This window comes from Phoca vitulina, unplaced genomic scaffold (genome assembly GCF_004348235.1).
Source record: "Phoca vitulina isolate PV1807 unplaced genomic scaffold, GSC_HSeal_1.0 scaffold47, whole genome shotgun sequence".
In the NCBI taxonomy this organism is placed as follows: domain Eukaryota; kingdom Metazoa; phylum Chordata; class Mammalia; order Carnivora; family Phocidae; genus Phoca; species Phoca vitulina.
In genome coordinates, this window is record NW_022589750.1 from 3,126,353 (window position 1) to 3,142,760 (window position 16,408).

Here is a 16,408-nt window from a genome sequence, read left to right on the forward strand (position 1 = left end):
TGGACCTAGCATTAATGACATTCTGAGTATTTTCCCATGCTGTTAAAGAACTCTGTGGAATGTGTTTTTAATGGCCGTGCAATACTCATCATTTAGTTGTACCATTATTTACTTAGCTAGTTCCCTACGGGCAGATGTTTAGACCAGGGCCATGGTGCAGTGGCCGGCAGGACAAAGTTGTCGACAAGGGGGCACGTGAGCGCGTTGCTCTCCGTCCTCCGAACTCTCTCGGTCTCTGACCAGCTGAGGCTTTCCAGGCCACTCTCCCTGGGGCCGCTCTGATCCCACCCTGGGCAGGGAGAGGGGTAGTTATAGAGAGCAAGTGCTTTTGTTGTGTGTCGAGTGATTTTAAATGACCGTCTCTCTCTCTCTCTTTTCTCCCCTCTCTGCTCTGGTCACCCCCACAGGGCAGTAAACGGCTTTGACCCAGCGCCGCCACCTCCTGGTCTGGGCTCCTCGCGCCCGTCGTCAGCACCGGGTATGCTGCCCCTCAGTGTGTGAGTGCCCGGCCTCCGGGGGGGGCTCCTGCCCTCCTCCAGCAGCCCAGGACACCCAAGCCTCACCCCTCGGTGCCTGGGCCCAGCCTGGGCCCCCGTGTCTGCCTCCCCGTGGCCGGCAGAGGGCAGGCTGCATGCGGGTGGCGGCTGCCGGGCCCGCCCCGCCCCAGGACTCTGCGCGGTATCAATGCTGGCTGTTTTCTCTTCTCGCCGTCGTGCCGTTGGTTTCACATGATTGCACTTTCGTGGGTCACAAGGTGATACGGACGTGTATTCCTTGGTCACTGGATGCAGAAGTCCCCATTCCTCACACCTGCCTCATAGCTCCCACCCTGCTGTACTGATAGGGTTTAGTTGTGTTTAAGACGTTGCAGACCTTCTAGAAGTTCTCCCCCAGATCAGGTCAACACGTGCCCTCCTCCTGAGCTCCCACCCAAGCATCTTCAGTGCTCACGATCATGTGTCCCCCAGCTCCACTCCCCACAGTTTGGCCTGTTGCTGGCACAGAGTCAGGAAGGTCACTGAATTAGGGAACGTTTTCTGCACCTTCTGATTTTACTTTAACAGTTATCATTCCATAGACTTGCCCCCCAGAGCAGCAGAATGCCCGTCTGAACCCGAGAGGGGAGGCTCTGGGCCGGGGCACACGCAGCCTGGTGCCTCTGTGCCGTACCCTTCTCCTCCACGTGGCTCCAGGTGGGGGGCGGGGGCAACCTCCTCGCCAGCTTTCTGGTCCTTCAGTTAAGTGACATCTTCCAGAGCGTTTTGTGTTCTCCGAGGGCCTGTCCAGTTGTGTTAGGAAGGGTCGGGTGGCCTGAGTCGGGGGCTGGCTCGTGCCGGCTCCTGGGAGGCAGACCGGCCGTACATGGTTGTCCCTGTGCATCCTTTGATTACTCTCATGCTGCATTTACTGTTTACATTTGTTTTATTGTACATAGGTTTGTAAACATTATTGCCTAAGATATTTGTATATAACTTGGGCTTTGTAGCTTTTATTTATTCAGAATTCATATGGCATGTTAACGACTGAGAGTGTCCTACTCTGGGCAGCCGAATAGGATCATCATGTGGTTAAAAGAGAAAAAAAATACTTCCCCTCAAAAAGTCTTTTAATGTGGAAACAATAAATTTCACAGAAAACAAAGGATCGAGGTTGCTTTATTGGGTTTCTGCCAGCCTGTGGGAGAAGACCGGGAGTTCCAAAGCCAGGTTCGGCGCTGTCGTTCATGCTCCGGCGCGGGAGAAGTGGGCAGACAGCGGCCACGGGCCGGGGCAAGGAAAAGCCCGGCGGCCTCTCGAGGAGGCGGCTAGTGCCCCGAGCGGGCGTTCTCGTGCTGATTCCTGGGGCTCGTTTCTGCTCGTAGCTGTGATGTCCAGCAGGGCCCCGTGGGGCAGTCTGGGAGGAGGGACCGGGCCGTTGAGGGAGGCCGAGTGCCAGGTTGTGGATCGAGGAGCGGGTTGTCCAGCTGTGCTGCCTTTCATGACATGTGTCGTGTTTTGGGACTGGACGTTCCTGGGGTCTGGGCTTCTCTCCTCCTCCCTCAGGTTGGTGTTGGCAAGTGAGAGAAGGTACCGTTTGGGAGCGAAGACCCAGTGTGACGGGACGCGAGGAACGGGCAAACTGGGGGCCTGCACGAGTGTATCAGATTCCGCACTCTGCTCCTAATGAGGAGCATGAACGAAGAGAATGGTTTGTAGTTTTAAAACTAGAAGTCAATGAAAAGTGAATCAAATTTGTAAGCAAATGAGAAACAATGAGAGGATACATTTTCAGAATTTTCTTCTGTCCGTTAATACGCAGGCAGGAATATCTTCTGTTAGTTGTTCCCCGACATGTCGTGAGCTGGCTCCGAGAGAGACGCAGGGCTGTGTGTGTGCTGGGCCCGGTTGCCCGGCTGGCCGAGCAGCTGAAGAGAAAACTCGTCTCTTGTTGACGGGCAGCAACTCCCACTTCCTTTCCCCGACCATCCCTGGAGGGATTGGATTAGATCAGAGGTTTAGGTGCCCAGCAGACCTCTCTTGTTTATGCAGGAGCCTCAGATCTGTAACATGAAGTAGAGCTGCTCCAGTTAAAGCAAGGATGGGTTCTGGGGCCCTGAATCCTTGCCCCTGGCTCCGCGATGACTCCTCAGTTCCTTCCCAGCGGAGCGCCCCTGGGATCGTCTTATGGAGGCTGTGTATCAGCTGATGGCTGGGGCAGGGGCCCTGGCTGCAGGAGCCCGTGTGTCGTTCACCAGACGTTGCCGCCTCTTCGGGCCCAGGACAGCATGGCGTGGGCCAGGTCCCTGCAAGGGCAGTGGCATGCTGCAGGCTTATTCCCGGTCTCCTTTGGGAAGGGACCCCACAGGTTTGGGGGGGTTTTTATAGCTGCAGCGGCCCCTGGCATATGAGCCCCTGAGGAAGCTGGTTGACTTCCTGGTCTCATTTTCAGCATCCTGTTTGGATCATGTGGTTCAGGTTGCTACTTTGTACTTGCTCACAGAGCATCATGCCACCTGGTATGAAAGTCAGCACAGGCTGTTTGCCGGTCCAGCCCCCCGATCGCCTGTCAGCCTCCTGCCTCTGAGTGGGTTCTCCCCCCGCCGGCCCCTGACCCCAGGCTGCCCGATGCCCAGGTTAGCCCGGCTCTCGCTGAAACCTTCAGGGACATGCCCTCCCCTGAGCGGGGTCCCCGTCGTGCTCTCCCCTGCATGGAGGGGCTCCTCTTCCCGGTGCTGAGGGACCACTTATTGCCTCCCAAGTGTTTCCATCTTGTCCCCCTGCCCCCCCACCCCCGCTCCCGAAACGTCTTTCCTGCATGAGGGTAGGAACCAGCGTGCCACTTCCTTTCAGCCCAGAGTAGCCAGAACTCGTATCCCCTCAGCTCAGTTAAGAGCAGAAGCCAGAGGTGGGATGTTGAGTCTTCAAGGGAGGACGGGAGGACGGGATACAGGGGGCCCGAGAGCAGGAAGAGCCCGCTCACCCCAGTTTACAGAAGGGAAGGCAGGCCCAGAGTTTAAGCGCCTGGCCTGAGCTCACCCAGCGAGTTCACAGAAAAGCCAGGATCGGAAACAAGCTCGGGTTTTTTTTCTGCTTTATGCTCCATCCATTTTTCCAAACCTGACTGTTTCCTGCCTCAGGAGGTGAGCTGGTTTCAGACCCTTGGAAATGATGAGCTGCGGGGGCTGGCGCAAGTCTGTAGGAGGAGGGACAGACTTCCTCCACCTTTGCCTCCCAGCCTTGACTCTGCTGCTCTCAGCTGTCCCTGAGGCGCCCTTAGCCTCTCCTGAGAGCCCAGGTGGAAACTGGTGCCCCCGGGGAAGGGGGGGTGCCCTGGGGCGGAGCCGCATCTGCCCTGCCTGCTGGGCCAGAAACGGGGATGGGCCCAGGAAGATGCTCAGATAAGCCTTCTCATTCCAGCTTCACTTCACCGCGGCTTCACCGCGCCTCTCCTGTCTGTATCTGCCCGAGTTTGAAGTGGATTGAGAAGGCTAGCTTCCCCTTACAGACGGAGGTGTGTTCCTGGAGTCTGTCCTTTATAAAAATGGGGGTCAGCGAGGAGGTATCTTTGTAAATCATTTTCCTGTGACTTAGGGCATCTTCTCTGAAAACTGGTCCCACGACTATTACAGATCCGATCTATGGGAATACAGTAGCCCTTTTTTTAATTTTAAGGAAGAGCAGTCATCTTGAGTGAATAACGTAGTGATTTCCTTGGTAAGATAGTGCAAAGAGGCAAATTTGAAAACAGAGCACAGCTTTTCGTGCTGGTGTTGGGGGACCACGTGAGGTTTGTGCTGTGTGCTTACGATTCGGAGCCAGGCTTCATCTGTCTGTCTGTCCGTCTGCGCCCATAGGAGTTATGTTAGGGTTTCCCGTCAGCTCTGAAGCCTTCCCCGAGGAAAACAAGATGCAAACTGAACCGAAATGTAACTTGCCTGTGTGTGGGGTGTTTTCTGAGACAGAAGCAAGTCTGCCGCCCCTGCCCTGCCTGGATCGCAGTTTGCAGGTGGGAGGCCTGGGAGGAGGGTGCTCACAGGCAGGCCTGGGCAGTAGCGCCGCCCCCCTTCCCCCCCGCCCGCTCCAGGCATGTGCTTGGATTAACGGTCAGGTGGGAGAGGTCTGAATGAGCTCAGAGCCCCACTGCACCCTGTAAGTAGATGATGGACTTAAGAAACACTGGTTTTTATTTCCAAATATAATGATTGCTTTAGCTGGAGGGGAGAAAAAAGCAAACTGCATTGCCACCTAAAATTTAGGGGAATAGGTACACTTTTACGTTACTGGTGTCACTAGATTATTCTCGGAGTCTTTGGTCAGTGTAACAGTGTGATAAGCTATGAAAACCCTTCTCTTTCTCCTTTTGGTAAAAATAGCCCATGGTAGTAAGAATAAATAATCTCGAGAGCAGTAACATAAACGTGTCACGGCCGGGGAATGCTCAGGGTGACTTCTCCACAGAGCCATCGTGGTGGAGGCGTGCAGACATGTGAATATACGGGAATGGAAGTGGCCAATGGGAAATAGTGGACACAGGTGAACGGCTTTATTAAAAAAAAAAAAATTAAGATGCAGATAGTTTGTGGGTTCTCTACATTTTTCTATAAAGTTGCCCAAATTCATTTTTTTCTCCCGAATTATTTTTTAAAATGGAAGTAATGAAACAGATTTCCTTTCATTGTCCAAGTTGGCCCAAAGCCCTGGGCTGAGAGGTGCGGAGATTCGAGCCAGTAGCATAGAGCAGAGGCTCTCTGACCTGCTGGATGACCAGCGGTCACCCTTGAGGAAGTTAAAAAGCCAGGTTCCCCGGCCCGCCCCCCCGGTTCTGCCCTTGTACCGGCCTAGGGAGGCCAAATTTCAGAGACTCTCAGACCCAGCACTTCCAAGACACACCTTTGTGAACCATTAAGAAAAACGTGCCAGGGGCGCCTGGGTGGCTCAGTTGGTTAAGCGACTGCCTTCAGCTCAGGTCATGATCCTGGAGTCCCGGGATCGAATCCCGCATCGGGCTCCCTGCTCAGCGGGGAGCCTGCTTCTCCCTCTAACCCTCCCCCCTCTCGTGTACTCTCTCTCTCATTCATTCTTGCTCTCTCAAATAAATAAATCTTTAAAAAAAAACAAAAACAAAAAACGTGCCAGTCAGAACTACGGAGACGCTTATCGTTGAGACTTTTTATATTTATTGAAAGAGCTTTTTTAGACGTTAGACAGATTTCCCTATCACACTCCATAAATAAAGAGTAAAACGTAAGAAATATTCCTGCAACCTCGCACCGTGATTCGACGCTCTGACCGGTTTTGGCCCGGAGTTGTCTGTGTTTTCCCAAACTGTCTTCTGGGCTGTGGTGGGCGCTTGGGGGCGCAGCATTTCCGAAAAGCGTCTTCCACTGTCGGCTCCAGAAGTTTCTTCTAAGGTGCCGATACTCATTCTGTAGGATCTCATGTTGGGCGCTCTTGACCTTACGGGGGGGAGTCTGACCCATGTCACCGTTGCCCCTTCTGACGGCGACTGTGGGATGCATGAGATTTTACAGCTGTGCGAACACGGGCATCCCAGAACTGTGTGGGGTGCTGCTTGGAGGGCGGTAGTGTGTGGTGGGCCGTTTCCGTCAGACCTGGTGTGTCCTCGTCTGATAGCATCACAGGACATCAGTGCGTGCGGTTCCGTGCAGATGTCCGCCTCTCCACGTTCCTAAAGGCTCCGTCCTGTGGCCTCTTCCAGCTTGGCTTTTGGTTTGGGGGAGGTAGTTAGGTTCCACCCGGACAGGGCGTGCTGTTTCCTGGAGCGCGGCAGCCATGAGCACTTTGCTTCCCTGGTCCCGACACGGACAACTGCATCCTGCTGACACCGGCTTCGGGAGGAAGGGGCCGCAGGTGAGACCCAGAGCCAGAGAGCACAGACGCTGCGGCTAAGGTGGGGTTTCCAGGGATGGGGAAGATTGGTGACGGGGCTCTAGTCTTTCTGATGGTAGGGGTTCAGAAGGAGACCCTCAGTCAGCCCGGCTGGGAATGTGCGTTATTCCAGCTAAAGCAAATGAAGATCACCCCTGGGACGTCTGCGTTCGACAGGAAAGCGCCTGTGACGTGGCAGGGCGGACAGGGTGCGTGGTGTGGGCCGCGGGGGGAAAACCCCAACGCAGCGTCGCCACGTCTCTACTTGATCTCAGCTGTCAGTGCCCGGCCGAGGGTTCATGGGCTGCCGTCCTTGGACGACAAAGCAGTGGTTTGTCGAGTGAAGGAAGGTTCCTTCTGGTCAGCGTCTTTGTGGAATCCGGAACTGCGACCAGCCCACGTAGCTTAGGTTTCTCCCAACGAGGCTGGCCTAGGACACTTGAGCTGTTGGGAAACCATGTGGATGGTCACACCAGTGAAACGAGCCAACGGGGAGGAATTCTTTTTTGAGAAAAGCTTCTGAATTCCAGATCCCTGGGTAACTTACTGAATGCCAGGGTGAGGCCACGTGAAACGCGATCCTGCACTTTTTTTGTCACGTCCCCGCCACGGCCAGGCAGAAGGAGCCTGGCCTGAGAATATCATGGAATATATGTATATATATTATATACATATATATATGAGATATATATATATATGTGTGTATCAATCCACATTCTCTATGGGATTGTGTATTTTTCTAGTGTTCGTTCCAGCCTATCCCCCCCACCCCCCGCCCCATCTACACACTGAGGCCAGCGCGAGAGCAGGACTCAGAGCCAAGACCACCCAGAGAGCTAGCCCGTCAGCCGCCGGTTTCTGGGAGCACAGCGCTCTCCAAAACCGTGGGCCTCGCTGGCCGCATTTTCGGTCTGGGGGCTTCCCAGCCTCCAACCAGACCACAGGTGGGAACATCGAGAACAGAAGGTGAGAAGACAGATTCCATGTTCACGTGATTATTCTTGTTTATTGAGGTCTGTTTATGCTCAACGGGTGCTTTTTCCTCCAAGTAACCAGAGCAGGCGTAAATATCTATAATGAATAAATTTATTGTCTTACAAAAATCATTGTCTAGAAATATGGGAATACAAGAAAAAAGGTATTTGCAGTCAGGTGTCTGGTGGTCAACAGCCAGTGCAGTTCATCAAGGGGGAAAACCCAAAGATTCCAAACCCACATGACAGGTTCTTCCTAACAGATGTTAAAGCTTTTAACCCAAAAGGTTTGTGTTTTCAAGCACGTTGCCGAGGATCAAGGATTTATAATTAACACTGATTCGTTGTCACTGAATGTTTATAATACCACTTCGACTAGAGAGGTACATGATAAGAAGCACAGTCAGAACTCGTACATGACATTGTTACAGAGGCAGATCGTGGATGGAACGTTCTTAGTACTGCCGTGTCTAAGGCACTTTCTGTCAAGTCAGTTTGCTTAACTATCAACCGAAAACAGAATGCTAGGTGTTCACTGTAACACTGTCCGAGGGCAAGGAAGGAGAAAGGAACAAGGACTCCCGTCCACTGGCATGTCAACATTCAGGCAGATGACATCGGTTCCGGAGGCTCCGTCAGCCTCCCGGACCACCTGGGAATAAGTCTGGGACACAAAACCGAGATTGCCATTTTGGGCTCAAAGCGGTGGCTGAATTTGCAAGGTCAGTGTGCGAGCCTGGCTGGAGACGGAGGGCTCCCTGTGGACCCCCCCGAGGGTCAGCCAAGCCAGAGGGCACGGGGCCCGCGGGACGGCGGTGGCCTCACGGGGCCACCGTCCCTTCTGTGCACAGACCGGCCCTGGCCGAGGACACCACCAGCTCAAGGGAGAGGGGCAGGGCGACCCCAAAGGGACACGGCTTCCCTCCGGTGCCGCCCACCCCTAATCTTGCCACAGCCCCGTTCACAGTTTGCTCACTGAAGGAGTGTTGATCGTTCTGGGAGGAAATACGGGGAGGTGCAAGTGCAGTCGAGGGTCCACAATGTCGGTGTGGCTGAGGCGGCGGGGGCCACACGGACGCAGAACGGGGTGACCTGTCTGCAGAGAGAGCATGCAGAGCGACGGGGCGGCCACCGCAGTAACCCAGCCACTGGCCGCTGGTCTGAGAAATGGTCCTCTGCTTACCGTGAATCAGAAAATGGTCTCTTGGTGAATATACGCAAAAGAGATGCAATGAGGAGACTCTGTGTAGTAGGCGTGGGTCTCGTGTGTGTATATATAGAAAAAGGGGAAGCGGTTGTACTTGAACGTGAAGCGGGATACAGTACGGGCGGCCGGAGAGCCTGAAGACACGGCTGATCTCTCAGTAAGGAGTCCCGGCGCGGGCCGACTTCCCCAGACGAGGGGCCGGGGTCCTGCATGTCCCGCTGTACCGCCCCCGCGGGCTTCCCGGGGCTCTACTCGGCCGGGGGCGGCTGCGTCTCGTTGACGTCGCTGGTCTTGCTCTCCGTGTCGTCGTCGGACAGCTCCAAGGAGGCCCCCTCGATGTGCAGTTGGCGGCGGCCAGACCGGCTGGACGAGAAGCTGATGGGGCCGCCTCGCCTGGGGAGAAGGGAGAGCCGACGCGCAGGGGTGAAGCCGGGAACGCGCGGCGCTCCAGCTGTTCAGCCGCCTGAGGCCTCCCCCTCGCACCCCTTTCGCAGGGCACGGCCGGGGGCGCGGGGGTGGGCACGATCCGGAGAGGCTCTGTGCTTTGTGCCCCTGTCCTCCAGCCCTGCCTGGCCGGCACCTGGCGGACCCCGAGCCTCTCAGAGGGCCGTTGCCACAGGAACGGGCAGGGAGCTGGACGGAGGGGCAGCTGGTCCTTAGGGGGGCTCTGCGGGCCACATACGGTCTCTGTCGCACATCCCCGGTGTGGCTCTTTTACAGCCCTTCATAAACGTAAAACCGGTCCGTAGCTCCCCGTACAGAGAGGGCACGGGCGGTGTGGCCAGCCCTTCGCTGATGCCCCTGCTAACCTGCTCCCGGCAGACAGTTTAGCCTCCCCTCCCAGACCCGGTGTGCGGACGGGGGCGGGTGCAGGGCTGAAGGCACCGGGGCCCGCGAGGAGCTCCTGCCCTGCTTTTCGCGGACGTCTGGACAGGGACAGCCACCTGCCTGGCCGTGGATCCGTGTAGCCCGCTAGCGAGCGGCCCGCTCCTCCGCCGTCCCGCTAAGGACTACTGCGGGTCGGGAAGCCTGAATGCACGGCTGCGAAGCGACTCCGAGCAAGGGCGAGTAGCTACGGGAAGCCGACGCCTCCTCCGGACCAAACGCTAAGCCTATAAGGGCCGCTCTTTTCCCACGCTCTGGGCCCGGGCTCCGAGACCCAGCGCCGCTTAACGGCAGCCCCTGGGGTCGCTCACCTCAGCCGGTTCTTCAGCGTGCTGACCTCGCGGCTCAGGCCCTCGTTGGCCTCCGTGGCATCGTCCAGTTCCCGCTGGAGCTTACGCCGAGATGCGTTGGCACGCGTGGCCTCCTCCTCCGCCTCCTCCAGCTGCCGCTTGAGCTGTTTCATCCTGGCATTGGCCTTCTCCATCTGGGGGAGGTGACACGAGCCCAGTCACAGCAAAGTGGCCGACTCGGTTTCGGCACGGCCGCGTCCTGAGCGTGGAGCACAGCTCGGGGCCCCGGCAGCCACACGAGCGCGCACACACGACTGGGGGATGGTCCAGGGCCTTCGGATCAGCCTGCCTCTCTGCAAACCAGTGTCTACAAAGCAGACTTTGCTAAAGACCGAATGCTCAAATCCTATTTTCACCCTTGAGTTTTCTGTAGGAGAAATGACACAATTCAGTAGCTTCCCCTGAGTGACCGAGGGGATTACGAAAAGGAACGGCTGTTCAGCAGAATACAAAAGGGCTGACCGTGTGGACCATCTCCAGCCCCGGGAGATGGCACAGTTGGTTTTGTATCTCCATTCGGGACGGCTGTCTCGGATGTTACGCTTTGATTCAAGTACAAGGCCACTCTGGAAGAGTGGACACGAGAACGCAGCGATGTGGACGCTGGCCAGCTCACGGCCGCCCAGAACTGCCCTCGGTGGGGGTAGGGGGAGCCAGCTGCCTGACCAGGGCCAGGAGAGAAAAGGGAAGAAGGGTCCGGGCCCCAGGCCTGGGCATTCTCTGCCCCATCCACCTTCCCTCCCAGCGTCTGCAGTGCAGCAGAGTGGTGGGGGGAGACGGAACGAGAGCACGGCCCCCTGGGCAGCAAGCAGTGCAGCCCTGGGAGAGCCCTGAGGGGCAGGGGCCGCGTCTGAAATCACCTGTGTCCCCAGCACCCCAGTGTCTGATGTGGGCGAGGAACAGCCCATGGTTGTTGGAACACGAGAATGAACGTTTCAAATAGCATTTTTTTTAATCTCGCTGGTCAAACGGTAACCCCGGGCTCATTTTGCCCCAGTGTCCTTGCTAAGTGAAGCATTTCAAGGGCGGCATGCTTGGTCGTCCTGCTCGGTCTTCTCCCCTTACCTGTTCTTTATACTGATCTGCGTGTCGACGTTCATCTTCAACCTGCATAAAGATCTCTTTCAGCTTCTTCTCGGTGCGACGGACGAGTTTGTTGGCGGCTGCTCGTTCCCTAGTAAAATGACCAACGCATTAGTTTGTGCAACTCGGAAAGGATTTTTTAAGTCCTTTTTCTCTGGAAGAGGACACATGCTGGAGTGCCTTCCAAGATCTCTCTGACCAGAGCAATAGAATTAATATGGCCCAGGAACTTTCCCCTTCTGATTAAAATATGCATTACCTGTAATGTATCCCAATGCTGATAGGCAGGAAAAGTGCATTCATTATTCCTTCACACACAGATAGCGATCACTTTAGTGAACTTCTGAAGCTCAAAGCTACCTGCCCCAGGGGCACCTGGGTGGCTCAGTTAAGCGGCTGCTCAGCTTATGATCTCGGGGTCCTGGGATCGAGCCCCACATCGGGCTCCCTGCTCTGCGTGAAGCCCCTTCTCCCTCTGCCCCTCCACACCCGGCTCGTGCACTCTCAAAGAAGAAAAAAAAATTTTTTTTTAAGTTACTTGCCCTGTATATTGAGTTCAAACTTTTTGAGGACAAAAATATTAGCTGGTTACTCTGATTACCTATTTAGCCTGGAAAACAAAACAAGACCTAATTTACTAAGTGACTCTTCAATGTAAAATTTACTGACTACCTATCCAGATGCTGGGGGCTGTCGCAGTTACCAGTGGAACAGACCCCACACTCCCCCTTCAGGGAAAGCCAAGCAAGTCACCAGGCTTCCAGACAGGCCCACACAGGAGAGGGAACTGAGCTCCACTGAGAACAGAAAATGTCCTTTTGTTCCTTCTCAAATGTTATGCAAAAACGGGCAGAATTCGCTGAAAAGGGCAAGTCATGGTAATTACAGCCCACGGCGAACAAGCCCTTTTCTTTGAGTGCAGCGCAGTCTGAAGAGTGGGAAGTGGGGGAAGCTGGGTCGGGGGGGGGGGGGGTGCTGGGCTCTGAGCACGGGCCCGCGTGTCTGGGCCCCAGGCTCCCCGTCAGGAGGGCGAACGTGAAGGTCTGTGCGAGCCCGGGCAGTCTGTCCCCAGCGTCAGGACCATTGGCTACACCACCACGGGCAAATGTTGAGCTGCCCTTTGCTTTGGGAGCAGAAAAGCTTGTTTGTCCTACGGCGTCTCTCCTCTGGCAACAAACTAGCATTTCACGTGATGCCAGCAACTTGGGACCTCTACTCGCGGCAGGGAGAGGCGGCCTAGGGCTCCTGGGCAATCAGGGGGCAGGAGGATTCGCCCCCAGCCGAGCCCAGCCGTCCCCGGGGGCTTACACCGCGTCTGTCTCCCACGCCCGAGCCACGGGAACCGCCACGGGAGCCGCCACGGGACTCTCCGGCACAGGAAGTTTGGGGCTGCGGCGGCAAACCCCTCTTACTTGGCTTCCTGCTCCAGCTGCTCCTCCAGCTGCCCGATCTTGGCCTCCAGGGCCGAGATGGTGGCCTTGAACTTGGACTTGACGGCGCCCTCCAGCTCCTGCAGCTTGGCCTTCAGCTCCTTGTTCTGCCGCTCCAGCTGCTGGCGCGCGTTGTCGCTCTTCTGGGCGGCGCTGCGCTCGGCCGCCAGCTCGGCGTTCAGCGTGTCCACCTGCGGAGCACAGCGGGGTGAGCGGCTCCGCCAGGGCGCGGCCCCTCCCAGCGCCCGGCCGCCGCGCGGCCCACCTGCAGCGTGGTCTTGCGGAAGCGGTCGTTGAGCAGTTCCATGTTGCTCTGCTCCTCCTCCAGCTCCTCCTCCAGCTGCGCGATCCGCGCCTCCAGACGCCGCTTCTCGTCCAGCAGCGCAGACCTGGGGGGGGGGGGACCGCTTGGCGCAGGGGTCTGCGCGCCCCCTCCCCCCAGCAGCGTCCCTGACGGCTGGCTGTCCCATCCCCCGTCCCCCGGCCGTCAGCGAGGCCTGCTCATTACACTCCGCCCCCCGCCCCTTCTGGCCGGCTGCTGTGGTCACCTTCCAGCGGGCCCCCCACGCAGCAGCCAGGGTCCCCTTCCGAAAAGGCAAGATGACCCCGGCCCGGCCTTCCCAGCGCCCCGCCCGACAGAGCCGAGTCTGCCAGGACCTGCCACGAAGGTGCAGAAGGCACCTTCACTGGAAGAAGGCGGGACTTCACGAAAAAGGCAGAGAAAGGTCTTAAGGGATCTGCCTGTGCGACCGAAGGAACCTCAAAGTCAAGACCAGCACGGCCGGGCTGCGGGCCGTCTGCAGAAATGGGGGGCGTTCCAGGCGCCCTTCCTTCACACCTAGTGTGGGACTGACTGACGCGGGGAGCTGTGATGTGCTGCCGGCCGGAGGTCCAGCGTCTGTCTTGGGCTCATCTTCCCAGATGAGCAGATCAGCTCCTGACTTCCAGATGCCGGACGGCCCCCCCCTCCCCGGGGCGGTGGGCGAGCCCCAAGGGGGACGGCCCACGGGTGCCCGGCCGCTGGTCTCTAGCCCCCCGCACGGTCGGGAGACTCACTTGCCAGAGGCGCTGTTAGCAATCTCGTCCGCCAGCTCGTCTCTCTCCTGCTCAGCGTGACGGCGCGCTCGCTCGGACGAGGCCAGTTCCTAAGGGAGATTAGACTGGGATTAACCATTTCCTCACAGGTGAAATCGGACTGTCGTGCCGGCTGCAGCCGCCTCGCGTGTCCCATAGACAGTGTGACCAGGAGCATCAGGCCCAGGAAACACAGCAGGTGTGCGGGGGGGGGGGGGCAGCAGCAGGGGGCGTGAGCCCTCGGGCCTCTTTCTCGAAGGTGACTGGAGATTGCGCAGGGCAAGGGGACAGCTCCGGGCCGGCCAGTCCTCTGCAGGAAGAACCGCCTCGTGGCAGCTTTTCCACACGTTTCTTTGGAAGGAGGACCTGCCACAGGAAGCAGCTGGGGCGCCCTTCTTACCCCGCATGGGTAAAGACGGAGAGGACAGCCTGAGTGTGAGCACTGCACCTCTGCCCTCAGTGTGAGGAGGAAGGGGCTTGCCAAGTCCTGAGGCTGGTCGGCAGCAGAAAACCGGGTTCTGACTCCTCCCGGTCCGGCTGGCCCTTCAAGAGATGCCGGTGGAACAGGGCTGCACACAAAGGAGTTCGCCCGTGTGCTTGGCTCGTGTGTTTACCTCTCACGTTATTAGAGCACAGGATGCAGGCCAAAGGCTGGGGTTCCAGCACACACAACCCCCACACACGGGACAGAGCGAGCCCAGCTGCGAGCGAGGAATGCTCTGGGCCGGACCCAAGGGCCTCTGGTTCACGAGCACGTGTAAGCATCGGCTCTACCATCTGGCCTCTGGTGCCCCATCGTCCTGGGCCCAGCCAGGGGCCCTTCCTGTCCACTGGCTGGGTGTGCCGCACACAGGCTGGGGGACCCACGGGAGAAAGGGGAGGAGCCCGGGGCTTGTAAGCCTAAGAACAAAGGGGTCTGAGGGGAGGAAAAGAGAGATGGAGGGAAAGGCAGTGCTCCCTTTCGGGGCGGGGGAGGGGGTCTCTTTTCCCCTAATGCAAAGGCCCCTTGTCTGAAGGCCTGAAGTAACCACTTTCTCACAAGGCTGGGAGGGTGCAGGGCTGCGTGGGTCGTGCCCCGGGGGGGCCTGGCTCCCAGAGCCCCATCACCTTTGGGCGTAACCCTGTCAGCTGCATGATGAACCCCATGGGTCTTCAACAGCTACCTCACTGAGGAACATGCACATGTTCTTTTAAGCACACATGGAGAATTTTTTAAAGACTGACCACATTCTAGGCCCTGAAGCAGCTCTGCTCTCAGTATTCCTAGCCACGATGCAATATAACAAATCAGTGACAACCAAAAGTCACACATTTGGGAACTTAAACCACATTTTTAAATTATTCATGAAATAAAGAAGAAACCATCATCAAAATTAGAAAAATTGAGAACTAGGGACTCCTGTCCATTGAGTGGCTGACTCTTGGTTTCACCTCCGGTTATGATCTCAGGGTTGTGAGTTCGAGCCCTGTGTCGGGCTCTGCGCTCAGCAGAAAGTCTGCTTAAGATTCTCTCCCTCTGCCCCCTTCCCCCTCGTGCTCTCTAAAATAAATCTTTTAAAAAAATTTAGAATTTAAATGGCAACGAGAGCCCAGATTTTGCAGGATACAGTGAACACAGGACTTTGAGGGGAATTTACAGTGTTCTAGGAGCAGAATCAGACAAGAGAAAAGCCTGAAAATTGAGTGTGCAACTCAAGAAGTCCGAAAAAAAATCCAAAGGGAATGAAGACAGGAGCAAAAGAAGTCAATGAGATAGAAAACAAAGAAGGACCCACACCACAAGCTGCCCTTCGGAGGAAGCTCAGGGTCTGCTCAGCGTTACTCAGCTGGTCTTTGGTTCCTTCTGCATTCCTGACACCGAAGGCATTCCCTTCCTTTCTTGCAAGCTCTACCCCACATTTATAGTCGTCTTTGCTAACACTGAAGCCAGCATTTCTAGGTGATGGTATTGGGAGTTTCTTTTCATATTAACTGGTAATAACATTTCAGCTTAAGTTGCTCCTATCTGATAGGTTGGCATAAATTTTGATCATTTATATAAGCAGAAATGCGTACACATTGAATATGTGCAGTTCTTTGGCAGTTTTACCTCAATAAAGCTGTTAAAATAAATATGTATTCAGGTGTGCCTACCACTGATAGAACCCCAGACCCTAGGTAACGCTTCGTCAGGCCCTCTTCCTGAGAACTTACAAAAGAGAGAAATGAAAGAATTGATCACAAGATGATTCACCAAGGAACTCAATGAAACCTACATCTCCCTTTGTAAGTATCACATGAATGGGGCTTCTGTGTAAAACAAGGAAATCTTACAGCAGTAAGATTAAATGATCCTGATGCTTACCAACATTAAACTCTACTGCCTTTTCTTACACATGGAATAAGGCCTGTTAAGTCGCCTGGAAAATTATTAAGCCGCCCCTTGGCCTTTGGCCAGATAGAGGAATATCATATATATATATTATATATATATATATATAAGCAGTACCACAATGTGACCACTCTGTTTGCTGCACTGAGCCAGTAAGATGGTCCAGTACTTCATTAAAACGGGTCGTGAAATTATACTAGCCTACCAAGACAGTAAGATAATTCTTTGATCTTGGAGAAATTTCAGGGGCAAACATTTTTTGAACAAATGGATGAGTAAGTATTAACAAACCTCCTGCAATTGAAGGATTTCTGCTTCTAAACTCTTCAGTTTCTTTTCACTCTCTTTGGATTGAGCAAAAATTTCATCCCGGGATGCACGAGCTTCTTCTAATTCACGTTGGTAATCCTTCATCTGAGCCTAAGATTAGGAAGAAGGTTTAGAGTGGTTTTCATTATTAGTTTTTAAACATGTATTTTTTCCAGATCATAAAAGTAATATCCAGCCATTGAAAATATAAAAATATGTGGAAACGACAAAGGTATCACATGAAAACATTTAGAACAATATCCCTTATGAACACAGATGCAAAAATCCTCAACAAATCCAGCGACAAATTACGAACATAGTGGCAAACTGAATCCATCAGTATATAACAAGAATTAT

General features: G+C 55.3%; 2 protein-coding genes across 12 annotated transcripts in view; one reads left to right on the plus strand and one right to left on the minus strand.

Annotated features, from left to right (window-relative positions):
- The window catches only part of NDEL1 (nudE neurodevelopment protein 1 like 1), a 30,197-nt gene extending 28,555 nt beyond the window's left edge, over positions 1-1,642 (plus strand). The window contains exon 9 of one of the 2 annotated variants that reach the window (XM_032431855.1): positions 408-1,642. In XM_032431855.1, coding sequence (XP_032287746.1) covers positions 408-501 — 94 coding nt within the window. In that variant the 3' untranslated portion in view covers positions 502-1,642. The remainder of the gene's footprint in view (positions 1-407) is intronic. The other variant, XM_032431856.1, reaches the window with a different exon arrangement.
- A 5,712-nt stretch (positions 1,643-7,354) lies between these two features.
- The window catches only part of MYH10 (myosin heavy chain 10), a 121,782-nt gene continuing 112,728 nt past the window's right edge, over positions 7,355-16,408 (minus strand). For all 10 annotated transcript variants that reach the window (XM_032432095.1, XM_032432094.1, XM_032432092.1 and 7 more), the window contains 7 exons: positions 16,034-16,162; positions 13,354-13,442; positions 12,563-12,686; positions 12,280-12,488; positions 10,850-10,958; positions 9,746-9,918; positions 7,355-8,942 (listed from right to left, as the gene is read on the minus strand). In XM_032432095.1, coding sequence (XP_032287986.1) covers positions 8,798-8,942; positions 9,746-9,918; positions 10,850-10,958; positions 12,280-12,488; positions 12,563-12,686; positions 13,354-13,442; positions 16,034-16,162 — 978 coding nt within the window. In that variant the 3' untranslated portion in view covers positions 7,355-8,797. The remainder of the gene's footprint in view (positions 8,943-9,745; positions 9,919-10,849; positions 10,959-12,279; positions 12,489-12,562; positions 12,687-13,353; positions 13,443-16,033; positions 16,163-16,408) is intronic.